The following is a 17,533-nucleotide window of genomic DNA, read 5'->3' on the forward strand; positions in this document are numbered from 1 at the left end:
TTCATCACCTCCATAAAGTAGTGTCTTGCTATCACTAAAACCCCCCAAATCAACCAAATCCAAAATCAAAGCCAGAATGAACACTTTTGAATCCAAACACACCTGTATGCCAGATCCCTTCACTCACTAATCAGATAACTGCAACATCTGTGGCAAGTGCCTATGCTCAGTTAATGTCTAGAGAAATATGGTGAAAGTCACTGCCAAAAGTTGCTGCTTCCAATTATTTAAGAGTAGGCCTCATTGACTTTTCAGAAGAGTGGCTGTTACCAGTAACACAGCAACATCTTTACCTAGTTAACATTCAGTTCTACCAAACTCCCTCCTATTAATCTTTATCTTGTCATAACTCATGAAAGTGTTGTTTTTTTAAATTAAGAAATGGTCACATAGTTGAGGAGTGAAAGAAGGTTTCCTAGAAACATGCCCTGTAGAAAATGAATTTCACAAATGCTTTTTCTTTCTCTAAGGGAAGATATTAAAAATTTAAGATAGCAGTTTGATATAGTTACTTTTTAAAAGTGACTTCTATTGTTCAGTATCATAAATAATGTATGTCAAGAGTAGAGCCCCAAAGCTGAAAAACAAATGAAAAACACTAGGGACATAAAAGACACAAGATAGACAGCAAAGTGAGTACAAAGACTGTGTAAAACAAAGCAGTGGCGTTTGGAGCAAAGGGGCAGCCCGTGATCAGGTCTGGTGTACCTTTTGGGGGAGCAGCAGGCTCCTTCTTGGGCACAGGAACTGGCTTTTTCTCCTCTGGCACAGGTTTCTTGGGAACTTCAGGAACTTTAAAGACACCATTGTTGAAACAATATTGAGAACTCTAGTCTCCTTCTGAGACACTTAAGATTACGTTAAATCGTAAATCCTCAGTAAGAGTGAAAGAATTTAGGAAGTAATTTAATACTCTCTACCCGTGATGAAAATACACGCCAAGTACAATACTGTAGAGACATTACGCATATTACATGGAGCTGACAAAGACCAAATTAGCATGGTCTGGAGTCTAAAAGTGTTACTGACATTTGTATAACATATTACCACAAATTAATGAAATCAATATACACAGGATTAACCTATATTACAACTGGTTTACAGATGCTATCTCATTAACACACAGATCCAACAGAAAAAAGTACAAGAAGACAGACACTACAAATATTTTTCAAAAATATGATTCTACCTTTGGCTGGTGGGGGCTCCACCTTTTTAGGAACGGGAACGGGGACCACTTCTTCCGGTTTCTTGGGTGGCTCAGGGACTTCAAAAAAAATGGGTTGTTTTTGAGAAACTGTGCATTTTGACAAGGCATATATTGTTGTAAGACTTAAAGAAAAATATTTTCTGGTTTTACACCAATTGAAGGCAACAAAATTAGGTGTTATAATCAAGGGTTGGGGCAATGGGCTAGCGGCCAGTTAGAAAATGTGCCTGTCGCTCATTTTTACCTGTGGAATCTCTACTTTCCCAGAAACAGGTTGGAATGCCCCTTCCTCAGAGGTACGAGTGCCTGTTTCTCAGACACCAGTTTTAGAAACTTCACTTTTATAGTCACTGCACTGGAACAATTGCATTCAAATATCTTAACTAATGTTTGTATCCTAAATGTTTAACATCTCGCCTGGGCATAGGAGAGGGTCAGTGGTGGGGGGACGGGAGCCCTAATTTGTCGTCTCTATCAGTTTCCAAGTTCCAATTTCTATGGTGGTGCAAATACATGCATCCTGGCTACCGATCATGATGTCACTGTCAGGGAGTTTGGAAGGGACAGGAAGTCGTGCAAAATGATCCAGTATTTTCACAACTCAGAGGCAGTCCACATAACCTCGGAAACACAGTCATAGTAAAAGGGGGAACTAATGAGTTTTGAGCATTTATTACCATAGTCTTAATTTATTTATTAAATTTTATATAATTTTTATTTTATTTTTTATTTTTTTATTTTTTTTAATTTTTTTTTAAATTTTAAAATCTTTAATGCTGGGTAGCAAATTCCTGAAAACTTAACATCAGCTCTCGTGAGCTGGTAGGAGCTCGCTCCAGGACGCTGTATTTGTTTCTAAATGGCTGGTCACTGGATCGTAAGCTCAGTGAAGCGGGAAACAGAGCTGCTGGGAATTGTCATTCTTTTCTCCAGTATCCTCCTCATAGGTCTTCTCACCTGCCTATGATTTCCTTTGTATATAGTGGCTGGAGGTCTGTGGACTGTGACTAAATCTATTATTTAATAGTAACAGATTCAGATATTTGGAACTTTTAAAAAATGTTATTTTGACACTTTTAAAGGATTTTAAACTTGGAATAAATCACTAATACCTTTGGGTGGAGGTTCAATCTTTTTGGAAACAGCAACATGAATTTTCTCTTCGGTAACAGTTTTCTTTTGTACCTCAGGGACTTTAAAAAAAATGTACATTTTAGTTCCTGGTATGCCGTACTGTAGGTGATATTGCAATTTACAAAGAATATTGAAATACGAATTAAAACAGACAACTGTAAAATGAAAAGATGACAAAGATTCACAAAGAGACAGAGATAGCTACAGGAACACAAATTAGATAAGAAGAGAGATAAAAATCCATCTGAAGCCCTTCCAATTGAGCCCCATATTCAAATTTGCCTTGTACCTGTGACTGACACCTCCTCCTCCTCCTCTGTGTGAGTAGCAAAGAACATCTTTTCTTCTGAAATAACCATCTTCTTTGTATGGACAGCAGGTACTTGAAAGAGAGTATTTCACGTTAGTATTTCTTTTTCCAGGAAAAGATATCAAATACATGGCGTGTACACTGTATTTAAGTTTTTAGTTGCAGAATGAGTGGGTTAATGTGATAGCTTAAGAACAAATTCAGTACTGACAAGGAAATAAATCGTGTTTTGATCTACAGGGACAAACAACCCATGCAGCCTTTATCAAATATTATTAAATTGGAATCAAATAGAGACAACTTCTTCACATGTGATGCGGTGTTTTCCCAAATCCATTAGGGCTTATTTACATAAGTGAGAGGATGGGAATATTATATGTAATAGAAAACACTGCAAAGGAAAGTTAGAGAACTACTGATTAAACACAAATCCGTCCTTAATTAAAAAATTATGCAATTTGAGTGAAACTAAAAACAAAGTTATTATTTACATAAATTATATAAATGTGCAACATAAAATGTATATTATATAATATATAATATGTCTTTATTTTGGTGATTTCATATTTGTGTATTGTTCAGTAATATATGTACACATATCCATACACGTAAATAGAAATGTTTAAAACTTGTAGCTGAAAGACAAAGATGTATACCTTTCACTTCAATAATTTCTTCCTGCACTGGAGTCCGAGAAGGTTTTTGTGGAACAATCTTCTTTGAAACTTCAGGTACTTAAAAAATATGTACAAATATATTTGTATTGTGAAGAATATTGTTTTGCACAAAATTTTAAAAATGTTAATTTAGATGACTACATAAATAACTAACATGTGACTATATATTAGTAAACAATTACTTGTGTACATGGTACTTGAAATGTTTTATTATCAGTTTTTTGAAATCAGATTCCTCCCAATTGACAGAGAAAGTTTTTTTTTGAAAAATAGATGTACATAATGGATATTCATTGAAAGGATTGATGCTGAAACTGAAGCTTCAATACTTTTGGCCACCTGATGCAAAGAGCCGACTCAGTGGAAAAGACCCTGATGCTGGGAAAGATTGAAGGCAAAAGCAGAAGGGGGCAAGAGAGGATTAAGTGGTTGGATGGCATCATCAACTCAATGGACATGAATCTGAGCAAACTCCAGGAGATAGTGAAGGACAGGGAAGCCTGGTGTGTTGCAGTTCATGGGTTCACAAAGAGTCGGACATGACTTAGCGACTGAACAACAACAATGGAATATTTGGAAGGTATAAAAAATATAATGTGGTGGGAAAAAAAAATCACCAATTCAGCTACTACCCAGAAGCATGAAATGTTTTAAATAATAATACCTTTGGTGACTTGAACTTTTTCTTCCTCCATTCTTCGAGAAGTCTTTTCAATTTTTTCAACTACAGGCTTCTTTACAACTGTAAGCATTTTAAAAAAATTGCAGTACTTTTAGAATTTCTATTAAAATAGTCTCTCTCTTTTTCTTTCACTTTTTAAAGAGAGAGATAAGTTTGTTGCACTGAACTTCAAGTACAAGCTTCTGTACTTCAAGTATTTTGGCTTTATTTTATGCTTACCAGAACACTTTTTATCATCTTTTTTATGTTTACATTAAATGAAGTAGGTAGATATTCTTAGAAAAAAAATCATTGATACAATGAAGCTTCGAGAAGAAGTTGTGTCTATTGGATTAAACTTGTGATTCATACATCTTTGCCCAGCAAGCCATGATCATGTTGTTGATGATGTGATCTATTTAAATAATTCCAATTACATACCTTTAGGAGGTGGTACTTCTTTCTTTTCAGGTACTTTTGCTGGAATTTTCCTCTCACGTGATTCTTTAACAAAAACAGTAATGAAAAGGAGTGGTTGAATACGTAAATTCTTGTATCAGTTTGCAAATGATGTAAATTAAGAATAATATGCAACTGTGTAAATTACAGTATTTGGGATCTTTATGGCTAACAGGATTACTCAAGCCCGATTTAGAAGCAAGATGAAGCAGAGATAGCAAGGTAGTAAAACTAAAACTTGAACTTCCGCTTTAGAAAAGAGCACTTGGAATTCAGTCTTAGTAACAGGACTAAATGATTCAATTTACAATAACAAAGCATGGAAGTAGCTCTGAAGAAAAGAATTCTTTTCAAGATACTAAAGATTTCTAACTTAAAAAATGGAAACGGTCTTTTCATCTATTTCATATTCATTACGAATCAGGTTAATAACCTTGAAAATAGAATTGAGCAACAATGAGGACAAGAGAAAAAAAATCACCCAACTAATACATACCTTCATAAACCTCCTGAACTTGGACGACTTCTCTCTCTCGGTAAGTCTCCTCCCACTCTTCCTCTCCTTCATCATAACCTTCTTCCCTTTCATAGTATTCTTGCCCTTCTTCAAAATCTTCTTCCCATTCCTCGTGAACTTCCCTCTTAGCTTCTACCTGGGCCTCTTCGTACTCTTCCTCTGGTTCCTCGTAATAAGGTTCTTCATATGGCTCCGCATACGGTTCCACCTCTAGCTCATCGTAAGGTTCTTCCACAGATTCTATGTAAACTTTCTTCTCCTCGTAGACTGCTTGCTTTCTCTCATACACAGCTTCTTTTTCTTTCTGAACCTCTTTCTTTCTGGTTATGGTCGTTATTTTCACTTCTTCAGCCTTGGAGGATACATCAATAATTTCAGGTGCTAAAATAAATTAAAAAAGAAAAGATTAGCATATTAATTATATCCACACAATTACTTCACTAAGCAAAAGTCGATGTCATCTAGCAATATCAGCATCTCAGATTTTAGCATCAATTTGATTATTTATGTTTTCTTTGTGTTGTGGTTCTGCTTAAATTTTTGTTGATTATGGAACACAATCAGGAGGGACAAGAGACAGTCTACTCTGAATCTGAGGATTCTTCCCATGTGTACAAAATGGCATTCAGTAAATATTCTTAAATGAACACATCTTCCATTGTTTTGTGGGAGCACCAATTTGTAAAACTCTTAGCTTTTTTCCCCATGGAATACCTTAATATTTGATCATTATATGGAATTTATATTTAATATTTCTGCAGCTACTTACAATTCCAATTCTTCTTTCAAAAACAGTACTAATTTTAAAGCTACAGTTTTTAATATCAAATATAACTCTTTAGTCAGTTGAATAAAGATAATATTTGAAATTTTGTAACTAAATCAATTAGTTGCTTCTGTACGACAACTTTAAAAATACTAAGGCTAACATTATTCATATGATCCTTAACATCCGTGTTAGCTGCAGCTGAAATAATAAGAGGTGATTCCTCCTTTCTAGCCCTAGCCATTTCTTTCCCTGTGTCCACTGCAGAGAGGCTACATAAACATCTGCCTAGGTTTCTTTCCTGGAATTTGACCAATATAAAGTAGCCATTATTTCTACCGCTAATTTTACTGTAGCAGAGGAGACTGCAATTTTATAATAAGTTGGAAGCCTAGTACATAAGAAAACAATGCGGGGGAAAAAAATCTCAGCAAGAAATAGGATATTTAATAATTTCATTTACCTTCTGCTGGAATTAAGGCAGTAGGACGTGGTGGCTTCTTGGGAACCTCTATAACTTTGAAAACATAAAATGCAAGTTTATTTTTAGATTATGCATTTTTAATGCTTACTAATCCTATATACCCTTGTTAGTCATTTGTATGATCTGTGAATACTATTTGTATACCAAATGCTTTTATGAGATGCAAATTTGCTCACCAGAAATGCTCTGCAGTGCCATGCAAATGAAACTTTGGAAAGGGTAAAACTTTTTTTCTAGCTTAGGTTGATTTAAAACAATTTCTATTAGTATGAAACATAAAGAGAATCTTCAGTATGTCTGATGCTAAAACATAATGCTAAAAGAAAATAATTTTTTTCAGGGATTAATGATAAAGTTCAGGAACTATCCATGGCTTTTGAGCTTCTCCTTATTCTATAACACTTGACCACTCAGAAAAAAGTCTCAGTGAAGGGGTACCCTGTGCTCCTGAATTTTCCTTCTTTTTAGGAGCTTGCTGTAATCTAATCTTAGCCAGATGGATAAAACCGTTTGCTTAAATTTAGCTATCTATTTTTCTTTCTAAAAATTTCCCAAGTTAACCACAAAAACTTAAAGTAGGTAAACTGATGCCCCGGTAAAAAGTATTTTTCTTCTGTGGGTATTGACATTTAGCTCAGCTGAACCCGGAAAGATGCTGAACTGGGCTGGAGCAACCACCCAAAACTAGCACCAGCCCTTTAAAACATTCTATTTGAGTGACTAGATTTAAGACCATAAGTTGGACCAGAGGGCAGTGCCTTCTTTAAATCACCATTCAGAGATAATAAGAACTCTTTGGTGTGGCCATTGGGTGTCATGGGCAGACACAGGCAAAGGAGGACAGGGGAGGAAAAAAGTGGGAAAATAAAGCTGAGAAAGAGAAAGTGAGGACTGAGTCAAGGAACAGAGCGAGAGTGAGTAAATGAAGAGGTAGTCTTATAAAGTCACACTCTCAGTCTTCCTCTGTCCTTCCCTGTCTGGATTTAAATTCTTTTAACTAAGAGAAAAGCAGTAAGATTGATTTTTGCGGGTGGGGTTGGGTGGTGCTGTGCAGCCAGCAGGATCTTACTTTCTTGACCAGGGGTTGAACCTGGCCCACAGCAGTGAAAGTGCCAAGCACTAACTACTGGACTGCCAGGGGATTCTTGGAATTTTGATAAATCATAATACCTTTAGGTGCTGCCTCTTCCTTGGGCTTTGCGACAACCTTTTTAGCATCTTTCTTCACAGCTTTTTTGGTCACTAAAAAATAAGATGTCAGATGTAAATTTTACTAAAATGTTTTCAGGAAACTGGGAGGTATATTGAAATTCATTTTTTCCATGTGGTTTGAATGATAACAAGAGACTCTGTACATTATTGTAAGATGCCTGTTTCAGAAAGATCTTGGACTAGAAAGTAGAAAAATTTGGGGGGAAGGAGAAAGAATATGTAAATGAAAGTGAAAGTCATGTCTGATTGTGAACCCATGAACTGTAGCCCACCAGGCTTTTCTGTCCATGGAATACTCCAGGCAAGAGTAATCGAGTGGGTTGCCAATTCCTTCTCCGGGGGATCTTCCCCCTGAAGATCTTCCCAGCCCGGGGACTGAACCTGGGTCTCCTGCATTGCAGGCAGATTCTTTACCATTTGAGCCACCAGGGAAGCCCACACTGATTTTATGCCTGCTTCAAGTTTTTGAAACATCCAGGGCAAACCCATGTGATATCATGTATAGAAAAGGTACACTATTTCATCTTTGTTTCACTTAGGTAAGACTGCTTTAAATTTGTCAGGAATAAGAATAACAAGTGAATTAGTAAAATTAAAGTTCCACCTGTGCTATATTGTGGAAATGTTCTTTTGTTAATGCTAACGTATACCTTGATCCTGGCCCCAGATCATAACTTGATTATGCCTTCTAGTATTCATGAATAATGACAGTGTTTAAAATTTTTTAAATGTGATTTAATTTCTCAAGTTTCCCAGTGAGTACTTAGTCATGTTGACAGTAGTGCTCAAAGCATAAATCACTCATTAAGATGAATTATTATTCCTGACAACAAATATAAGCAGAAATCTATTTTTTGGTATTTGATTCTTGCTCTTGATTTTTACTATCAGAAGTAGATGAAATATAGTTAACTATGTTTATGTAAGTTATAAAAATACTTATCTTTGTTACTGAGATAGTTTAATCATAAAACTAGAAGTTTTTTTTATTTTTTTGTCTTTTACTAGATTTCCCCTAAGGCTAGCTGAAAATTTTCTCAAGCTTTAGACACCAATCTTAATGGCTATTAGGGGATTAGCCTGGAGGCTGCTACTGTAATGGTGGCTTGGCTTTGGGAAAATGTGACCTTGACATGCAGAATTTTTTCCTGATGTTGCTGGGAGAATTTCTGATAACAGTTCTAAACTCCCCAGGACTCTAGAAAAGTCCAGGCAGTCTGTTGATTAATTAGTTGAGAAGGTTCCGGGCACAAACAGTACAACTTATCTACTGAACTATTTAAGAGGGACAGTTCCCTGACACACTCAAAAGTTTATTGGCGAGCTCTTTCCTTAGCTTTAGAAAAAAAAAAAAAATCAAAGATAGTCTAACTCATATTTTTATAATGAAATAGTGAATTTTAAGGAGTAGTTAACTGTAGTTGAGAAAAAACACAAACTACAATTTTAAACCTGACTATACACTAGCATTTTTTATTTCTATAAGTTTCACTAGGATTTGATTTTATTATTTTATTGCTATATGGAAGTGAAGTGAAATCGCTCAGTTGTGTCTGACTCAGCTTGTTATTAATGCTTAAGTGATTTTTTAAAATATTTTTTTTTCTAATGATTTTCAGACTTTTAGGCACATGTCCAACACATTTAATTAATACTAAAATCATGTAACTTACATTTTGAAAGGCAATTCAACCTGCTGACCACTAGAGGGCCAACATGTTGCACTAAACAACATTTTCCAGGTCTGTATACTCAATTATTAAATCCTATATTTTGGCATTTAGGTAGCTAACATATAATACCTTCAACACGTTTTGCTGGTGGTTTCTTTTCTTCAGGTAATGGTAGCAAAAGAGGGATGGGAGGAACAGCCGTAGGGGGAATTTCTAAAAAACATAAATGCCGTCATAAGCAACATGGTTTGGTTTCTCATTTTGTGTGAAATACAATGAAAAGTCTCATGCATTTCTTTCAGTTCTTCAAAGGTGGTATAGTAGCAGATCAATAGTCAGACCACATAAAAATAGCATCTATTTATAATTGCAACTACTCTTTTGCTTTGATTTTTAATTACACCGTGAAGAAGATAAAGTGGGAGGATACTATGGTTTGGCACTGGTAACTTCCTAGTGGTAGGTAGTATATTGCTTGTTTTTTGTTTGTCTCTTGCTAAGTCGTGTCTGACTGTTGGGGCCCTGTGGACTGTAGCCCGCCAGGCTCCTCTCTTCATGCGATTCTCCAGGCAAGAATACTGGGATGGATTGCCATTCTCTCCTCCGGGGAATATTCCCAACCCAGGGATCAAACCTGCATCTCCTGCATTGCAGGCGGATTCCGCTGAGCCACAGGGAAGCCCGGGGGTCGCATATTGCTGCTACCATATTCAAGACCGGGGCTGGGGCGGTGGTGGTGGTGCTGGGCCTTTCTTACCTTCTGGTGGTATTGCTCTGATTGGCATGGTTGGAATTGGAACTCTGGAGTCAGGAATATCTGAAAAGAGACATTTAATAATGACAAGCACTGAAAGACTAAAAGCTCAGATATTTATTAGACTACTAAGATGTGTTTGGTTGTTAGGCATTTTCAACGGCAGAATCTAAAATATAGATACAAGGATATGAAGATTCTTCTGTAAGCAGCCACACAGGCCAATTCATTCCCTGTGACAATCTGTTTTATTCTATGGCCACACTGTTTGACCTGATCCTAAAAGTCAGCTGAATGTGACCTCATTACCTCTCATTTCCTAAACTCATAAAGCCTAACATTGGTATTATTTTCCTGATGATAATTTTACTGAATAATATTTTATATTAGTTTGGCTTCTATCACTTACAAATTACACTGAATGTATTGTAAGCAAGGATTGATTATTATTTTTAACTTACCAGGAGGCTTCATCTCAAGTTTGATTTCTGCAAAATAAAAAACAATGATATTTTTAAAAATTTAATAGAATTATCTTGGCAGGTTACTTTGTAGCCAGAATTGCAGTGTGATTTGAATGGGGTGTTTTCTGACCTTTGGTTGTCAAGTACAGCTCTGCGGTGCTTCTCGCTTCACCTCTGGGCTCCAGTCGAGCAATTACTGAATAGACACCTAAGGGAAAAAGATCATGAAACCTCTGCGTTCTGATATGCTTGAAAACAACACTTCTTTATTTAAACATAGTATTCATTTACATTTTTCTTTCCTGGGAAACTAACCTAGATAGAGTCATAGAGTATAAGCATAAACTAGAGAATACATACATAAAACAGGGAAAGCTTAAATTATATATTCACAGGGACATTGTCCATTAAGGTACCTTCATCATCTGGGGTCACGTTGTGGATGGTCATATAATGGCAGCGACCATCGTTCCTAAAGTTGTATTTCTGGCTCTCGGTCAGTTCTGTTGGGCCTTTGTACCAAGTTACAATGGCGTCATCAAAGGAGACTTCACATTCGAAGGTGGCAGACTGGTGCTCACTCACAACAATGTTCTGTATGCGCCTTGTAAACTGAATTGGTTCAGCTGTTTAAATACAAAAAGAGTCCACATTTAGTTTGTATGGGAGGGATTTCTTTCACTGTGCCTTTCCCTCAGATGTTCAAAGTCTCTATCTTTTTATCTGATTGGAGAATAGCAGAAAAGGGCTGAAAATATTAAACAAGAAGAAAGTACACTTGTTCGCATCAGTACCAAAAAATTATCTCAATACTTAAGTGTACTCCTGCAAGATTAATGTGGAAAACTTTCAAGAAATCCTGCAAGTCCTTATAATATTCACATGAAGAAAATAGTCAAGGTACTTATCATCCAGAATAAAACTTAAACTTTAAAAATGTTAGTGAAATGGGGGCTTCAAAAGAAAGGGAACATAAACCTCACCTTACTATATACTTTATTCCCTTTTGAAATTCTTTCCTCTGTAAAATAATTCTGCCTTTCACGTTCTAGAACTGTTTATTATGTGACCTTTATAACTTTTCTTGTGAAATTATTTTAAACTCAATAGGAAATCTGCTCTTCTAAATTACACAGGATTCATTTTGAAGAGTTCTGAAACCTGCTTTGCAAGCACCAGTGGGCAGGCATGGAGTCCACCCCTGGCAAATGGCAAGGTGTACAGGAGGAGACGGGGCTGGAGTGGAGATCCTCCTGCAAAATTTCATCTAGAATTCAATGTGTCACAGCATTGTGAGCAGCTTAGATATCATACATAGTCTAGTGAGCTTTTTTGTTTTTTTTTTTTTAAGGAGCATATAAAAAATAGGCAATTATTTAAAAAATAAGTGGTTTCAACTGGATCCTTTAAATTGAAAACTATTAAAAATTTCTGGATTTTAAAATACAACCAGACCTTGATATCAATTGTAGAGCAAGTCAGAGATTTTGAAATGCTTATATAAATAAGAAGGCACATAAGTTGTTATTTCAGCAGCTATAAATGGGTAGCAATGCCTGGAAGTAGAGCCCATCATTAGAGCCAAATGTTGCTGAATACAGTCCAAAGGTGTAGGTCTTTAGGAAAAAAAACGTTGCTTCTAAATCTTGACATTCCATTTCATTTCAGAGATTCAGAAGGTTGGAATGTGATCTTCATATGAAATAACTGTTTTTGAAAAATAGGTGCTAATCACATATCACATATATTATTAATTCTCTCTATACAATTTCATACAGATACAGTCAAACTGATTTCTATAAACAAAATGTCATCTCCTAGCCAAGACATATACCCATGAAATCTGGTCCTTTCTCTAAGATTTATTTCTAGGATTCAAAATCAGAGATGTGAGATTTATGGCATTTAGTAGAATTGCAAAAAATTATTGCACTTAGAAGAAATCATGAAATTTATCAGAAATCACTGTTAGAAAGGCATATCATAGTTTAGATTGAAATCTACTGGTCAAAAGAACTATAAAAATGAATCAGCACTTATGGCAACACTTCCCTTTTGATTTTGTATAGATTTTGAGACATGAGTGAATGGACTGCTATGAGTGTGTTGGGAAATGAGATCGCACAAGCACTTTCGATACATGCAAAGGCAAGGGTGCAGGGGTTGTGCATAGTATTTGCCTCTGACTGACGCTGTGATAACTCCAGCCATACTCTTTCACCCACCTTCAATTCTGAGCTCTGCTGAAGTTTCGAGGTCTTCGTGTTTGCAGGTGTATCGACCCTGGTCCTCTGCTCGAACATCTGCAATGGTCAGCTTATGGACTTTGTGCTCCACTTCCGTTTTGTATCTACCTTGGGGTTTAAGGATTCTGCCATTTCTGAACCATTCAGATTTTACGTTTGGCACTGAAAACTGGCAGGTCATGGTACAAGTCTGGCCTTCTTTCAAAGTTACATCCTGAAGGTGCCGTTCCCAGGCAGGCTCTGTGGGTATAATACAGTACATATTTCGTTTGATATCACATGTGATGTATTCAAAAGTAGATTCATCTCATAAGTTTTTTTTTTTAAATAATAAAATTCTTTTTACTTACCAATTACAGTTAGTTTAGCACTAGCAATGTGTGGACCACACACCAATCTGTAATTGCCCTGATCTTTAAGTTGACAGTTTTTGACTCTGAGTGTATGTCGATCACCATCAATGCTTATTTCAAACTTATCACTGGGTTCCAGTTTTTCAGTCCCTTTGTACCATGAAAGCTTGATTTCTGGATAATTAATCTTAATGTCAATTTCAAACACAGCATCATTATCTTTCAAAACTGTCTGATTTTCAATGTCCTTGATCAGAGTGACAGGCTAGGAGAATAAAAAATTAAAATGCATTAGTCACTCCTTCCCTTGTAATTTCCAATATTTTGTTCATTTTGTAATCAGCGTGATTCATTTTACCTCTGTCTGTGACAGCCTTTGCTGAATAAATGATACAAGTTCCTCAAATTCCTTCTCTTCCTTCTCTGACTTCTCGATTTCTTCAATTTCCTAAGGAGAAAAAAAGTAGAATTATTACATATGGAAAAGATTTTGAATTAGAAGATGGATGATTATATTCAGCTTCCATTCTTGATGGTGCTTAGGTTATATTAGGATATTATACAACTGTAGGGTCTGGAAATTCAAAAGGTGTAAGCTAGATGTTTCCAGTGTGAATTTTTAGAGTTTATACTATACACAAAAGAGCATACCAATCTGTGTGTCTCTTCTCCTTGACTTTCCTTTAGCAGTTCAAATGCTTGAAGAAGACCCCGGAAATCAGTGATTCCATACATGCGGGCATATTTTTCATATTCTTTTGGATCAACATTTTTGAGAAGTTCCATGATATCAATTTCCTCTTCTTCCCCAGCTCCTTTCTTTAAGACTGGAGTCCTAAATGAAATAAGAAATAAACATGAATTACCTCTCTTCTACTTATTCTGAATTGTCTATCATCATTCAAAGATTATAAATATAATTAAATTTTTTTCACAAAGTTATAGTTCTGTGTTCTTTATTTAATAACTACTAGTTTTACCATGTTAAACAAACAAACAAAACTGTGAAACAAACAAACAAAAAATATGGGTTTGGAGATGGAGAGGATTAAGATTGGACCATAGTGCCAAGTACAGGGACTGATCAAAGAATTTAAGAAAGGAAAGAAAACAAGTATTTTTGTAAATTTTACAACAAAAGAGGCTACTGAAAGAATAAGGAAAAATGATAACAATCATGGAAAATATTAATACAGAACACATATATATCATGGGAAATGTGTAGAAATTAAATGTTTATTGATTAATCATGATGAAACATAATTGGTATTGATATTACTGGTAATTATGAAAAATGTTTAAAACAGTTGATCTAGAAAGCCATTCAGAGTAAGGAAAATTACACGTAGAACCAAAAATTTTATGTCTAGACACAGATTTATCTATATGCCATTTCCTTTGTTCAAAGTTTTAGTAAAAATTTACTTCATTCTCAAAACTTTCTGATGATTATTTAGAAACTGACATTAAGGTACCACTAACTTCCACTCAAATTCTTTATATTTCCTTATCTGTTAAAACGTCTATGTGCTTATTTTCTTTCCCAATTTGAATCTTGGAGGGGACAGTCCACGAAGGGAATATTACCAAAACCGATGTTTCACGGAACTTACTTTTTCAGCATTGCTCTAAGATCTCCTTCAATTTTCTCTTGTTTCTTCCTTTCATCCACCTGTAGATTAACATTACTTTCAATTTCACCATGCTTATTAAATGCAACACATCGGTATAAGCCAGAATCGGTTTTTGTGGTGTCTCTAATTTCCAGTTTTGCTTCATCGCCTTTTTGGTGGATCAGTATTCGACCTCCTTGGTTCAGCTGTCTCCATTTGCCTTTTGTCCACTTAACATTTGGAATTGGGTCACCTCCCACTTTTGCAATGAATGTTGCAGTGGTTTCTAAGGAACAATGAAAACAATTCAATAAAAATTTAATCTTCCAAAACCAGTTTTTCTGAAATTAAATCGGTAGTAAAATGTACAAGATAGATGAAGATGTACTTTTCACGAAGTACTTACTTTCTACAACTCTGATACTTTGAGGTTCTGATACAAAGAAGAGTTTTCCATCTACTGCTGCTTTCTTAGCTGCTGGGACGGCAGCTGGTTTGTCTAAAAAAAACACATGAACATGTTTTGTTATCACAATTACCTTAAAATTGCAATAAATAATTTTCTTTGAAAAGCAGACTTTAAGAGGTTGGCAATGTCACAAATATTACGAACTCGTGGACTGCAGAAGATAATGCAATTTCACAGACATTTATAACCAGTTACAGCTACTGCAAGCAGACTGAACTACAATCACATCAACAGCATTAAGTTTTATACCTCTAGACTTGGTTTCATTACACAGATTTCCTTTAGGGATATACTATCAGGCTATCTGACATTATTAGTTAGCATTGCAACTTGACATGAATTTGAACAAACTCTGGGAGACAGTGGAAGACAAAGCAGCCTGGTGTGCAGCAGTCCGTGGAGTTGCAAAGAGTTGGACATGACTTAATGACTTAAAAATAACAACAACAAGTCAGGCTACCTTATGTCACATTATTAAACAGGATCATTTCTGGAACTCCATTTAGTTATGTTTTTGGATATGGTGGAAAAAAGTGTCAAGAAATGTGATGGTGAGCTTGGGTACTTTCAGAAAATTCATATGGAAATTACTGTCATGACATGATCTAGTATTTCAACTACAGGGAAGAGGCTATAAATGCAAATGAGCAATAACTGATGTTTCTAAAAATCTAATTTCATTCTTGAATTGTAATCGGCAAACATAAGCAGTTGCTCTGAACAGTAGTGTCAAGAAATCTGTACCTTTAATGGTCACTTTTGATTTGGAAGTGTCACTTCCAGCCACATTGGAAGCTTTGCACACGTAATCTCCTGCATCTGCTTTAGTCACATCCTTCAGTTCCAGCACCGCAGTCCCATTAGCAAAGCTGAAGCTGCATCTGTCCGAGGGCTTTATTTCTCTGCCAGCCTTCAACCACTGGATCCTGATGGGTTCTGATCCCCAGACATGGCAGCTGAGTTGTACAAATTCTCCTTCACTTGCTGTTACTGGGGTAAGGTGCTGATCAAACACGGGTGGCTTCTTAGGTTCTAGAATTAAAAAAGGTATTTTCATGAGGAACATAAAAACAAAACAGTATTAAATTCCAGAAAAGAATGTTTTGCCTCTAACAGGTAGCACTGATTGCTATAGTAGAATTGAATCATGTGCCTTTATTTCTGAAAACACTGGTTACACGTGTTGGATTTTAAAAACAGAAAAAGGTTTAAAAACAAGCAAAGAACAGATGCCATGCTGCCCATGAATTACCCAAGTGACTGTGTCCTGATTAAGAACTACGAACACCGCACGGGCAGTTACTATAAACTTCGGTGTCACATAGTCTGCTACTGATTCTCTCAAACTTGCGTGCCGCTGTATTTTCACTGAACCCTAAAATCTAAGAGCCTGTTGGAGAATTCTGCTCATGATATGTAATGCTTGCCATCTTTTGGGAAAGAATGCCAACACTTGAGTAATCCATGAACCCACATATTGATATGTGATTTTCCTTGATGTTCAGATTTAGTTATCATATGTAGCTACAGTAGCATTTAAAACCCAATCTTTGCCCAAAGGAGTGAGGAGTTGAAGCTCAGTGCTCAAGTGAAAACCAATGAAGACGACATCAGTAACATGATAGGAAGGCTTTGTACAGCTCAGTGCTATGTAATGATTTTACTGAACGGTTCTGAGACCTACATTTAAGAAGAATAAGGCAACATTTATGACTGCACAGATGAAAACTTCCGATGCCTTACTCTTTAAAATTCAATGTATTAAAAAGCCTCAGAATTCTATAGAAAGTATTTATCTATCTACTCAGTGGCAAAACCATCATGAATGTAAATCATGAATAAAAGCCACCACTAAGCACATATTCTTCATCTTACTAAATGTGTTTAAATGCCTTTAAGTCCTATTAAGTGAATGATAAAATCTGAATTACAAGTTAATCAATGATATTACCTTATTAGTAATATTAATCTATTGATGACATTAGCCTATTGTCTGGGCACCCTGAAATGACCAGCTAGATGGTCAGAGTTGGTAATTAACTCCCAGCTGTTCAATGAAGTTAGATTGCAAAGTGATTTTGATGAACTGCCTCATAATCATCTGGATGAAGCCATTACAGTTAGAAGATCAGATTGAAACAATCTCCTTAAACAATACAGTCCATTTCTTTGCCTCAAGCTATGACTGTATATTTGTAATGATATACATCTTTCTACCCATTTTTTCTCTTAGAGTAAATTGCATCCTTTTGCATGAGATTAATATTCATTTACAGGATAAAAGCTTTGGGCAATATATGTTAGACATAATGCTTTAGAAATATCCTTAGGAAAGAGAATGCTTCAGAATGTGATAGACTTCATAATAAGCAAAGCTAATACAGTATTCAATGATGAAAATTTTTCAAAATGTAAAAACAAGTGTGCTTCATAAAAATTTGTATGTCACTTATGCATGAATTTCAAAGTAGCCTTAGACTTCTAACTACCTGACAACATTTTGGGATGTGATTTACAAGCTAAGATATATA

The 17,533-nt window shown here is 35.7% G+C and overlaps 1 protein-coding gene across 1 annotated transcript in view; it reads right to left on the reverse strand.

Annotated features, from left to right (window-relative positions):
* Positions 1 to 17,533, reverse strand: part of TTN (titin) — a 274,875-nt gene that overhangs the window by 157,636 nt on the left and 99,706 nt on the right. The window contains exons 97-118 of the mRNA XM_018065217.1: positions 15,747 to 16,034; positions 14,940 to 15,032; positions 14,534 to 14,819; positions 13,572 to 13,755; positions 13,279 to 13,368; positions 12,918 to 13,185; positions 12,547 to 12,807; positions 10,738 to 10,947; positions 10,452 to 10,529; positions 10,319 to 10,345; positions 9,861 to 9,920; positions 9,233 to 9,316; positions 7,389 to 7,460; positions 6,198 to 6,251; positions 4,948 to 5,349; positions 4,434 to 4,496; positions 3,996 to 4,073; positions 3,311 to 3,388; positions 2,634 to 2,726; positions 2,323 to 2,403; positions 1,190 to 1,267; positions 709 to 792 (exon numbers count right to left, since the gene is read on the reverse strand). Of these exons, the coding sequence (XP_017920706.1) occupies positions 709 to 792; positions 1,190 to 1,267; positions 2,323 to 2,403; positions 2,634 to 2,726; positions 3,311 to 3,388; positions 3,996 to 4,073; positions 4,434 to 4,496; positions 4,948 to 5,349; positions 6,198 to 6,251; positions 7,389 to 7,460; positions 9,233 to 9,316; positions 9,861 to 9,920; positions 10,319 to 10,345; positions 10,452 to 10,529; positions 10,738 to 10,947; positions 12,547 to 12,807; positions 12,918 to 13,185; positions 13,279 to 13,368; positions 13,572 to 13,755; positions 14,534 to 14,819; positions 14,940 to 15,032; positions 15,747 to 16,034 (3,012 nt within the window). The remainder of the gene's footprint in view (positions 1 to 708; positions 793 to 1,189; positions 1,268 to 2,322; positions 2,404 to 2,633; positions 2,727 to 3,310; positions 3,389 to 3,995; positions 4,074 to 4,433; positions 4,497 to 4,947; positions 5,350 to 6,197; positions 6,252 to 7,388; positions 7,461 to 9,232; positions 9,317 to 9,860; positions 9,921 to 10,318; positions 10,346 to 10,451; positions 10,530 to 10,737; positions 10,948 to 12,546; positions 12,808 to 12,917; positions 13,186 to 13,278; positions 13,369 to 13,571; positions 13,756 to 14,533; positions 14,820 to 14,939; positions 15,033 to 15,746; positions 16,035 to 17,533) is intronic.

The sequence above is a fragment of the Capra hircus genome, chromosome 2, assembly GCF_001704415.2.
Source record: "Capra hircus breed San Clemente chromosome 2, ASM170441v1, whole genome shotgun sequence".
Taxonomy (NCBI): Eukaryota; Metazoa; Chordata; class Mammalia; order Artiodactyla; family Bovidae; genus Capra; species Capra hircus.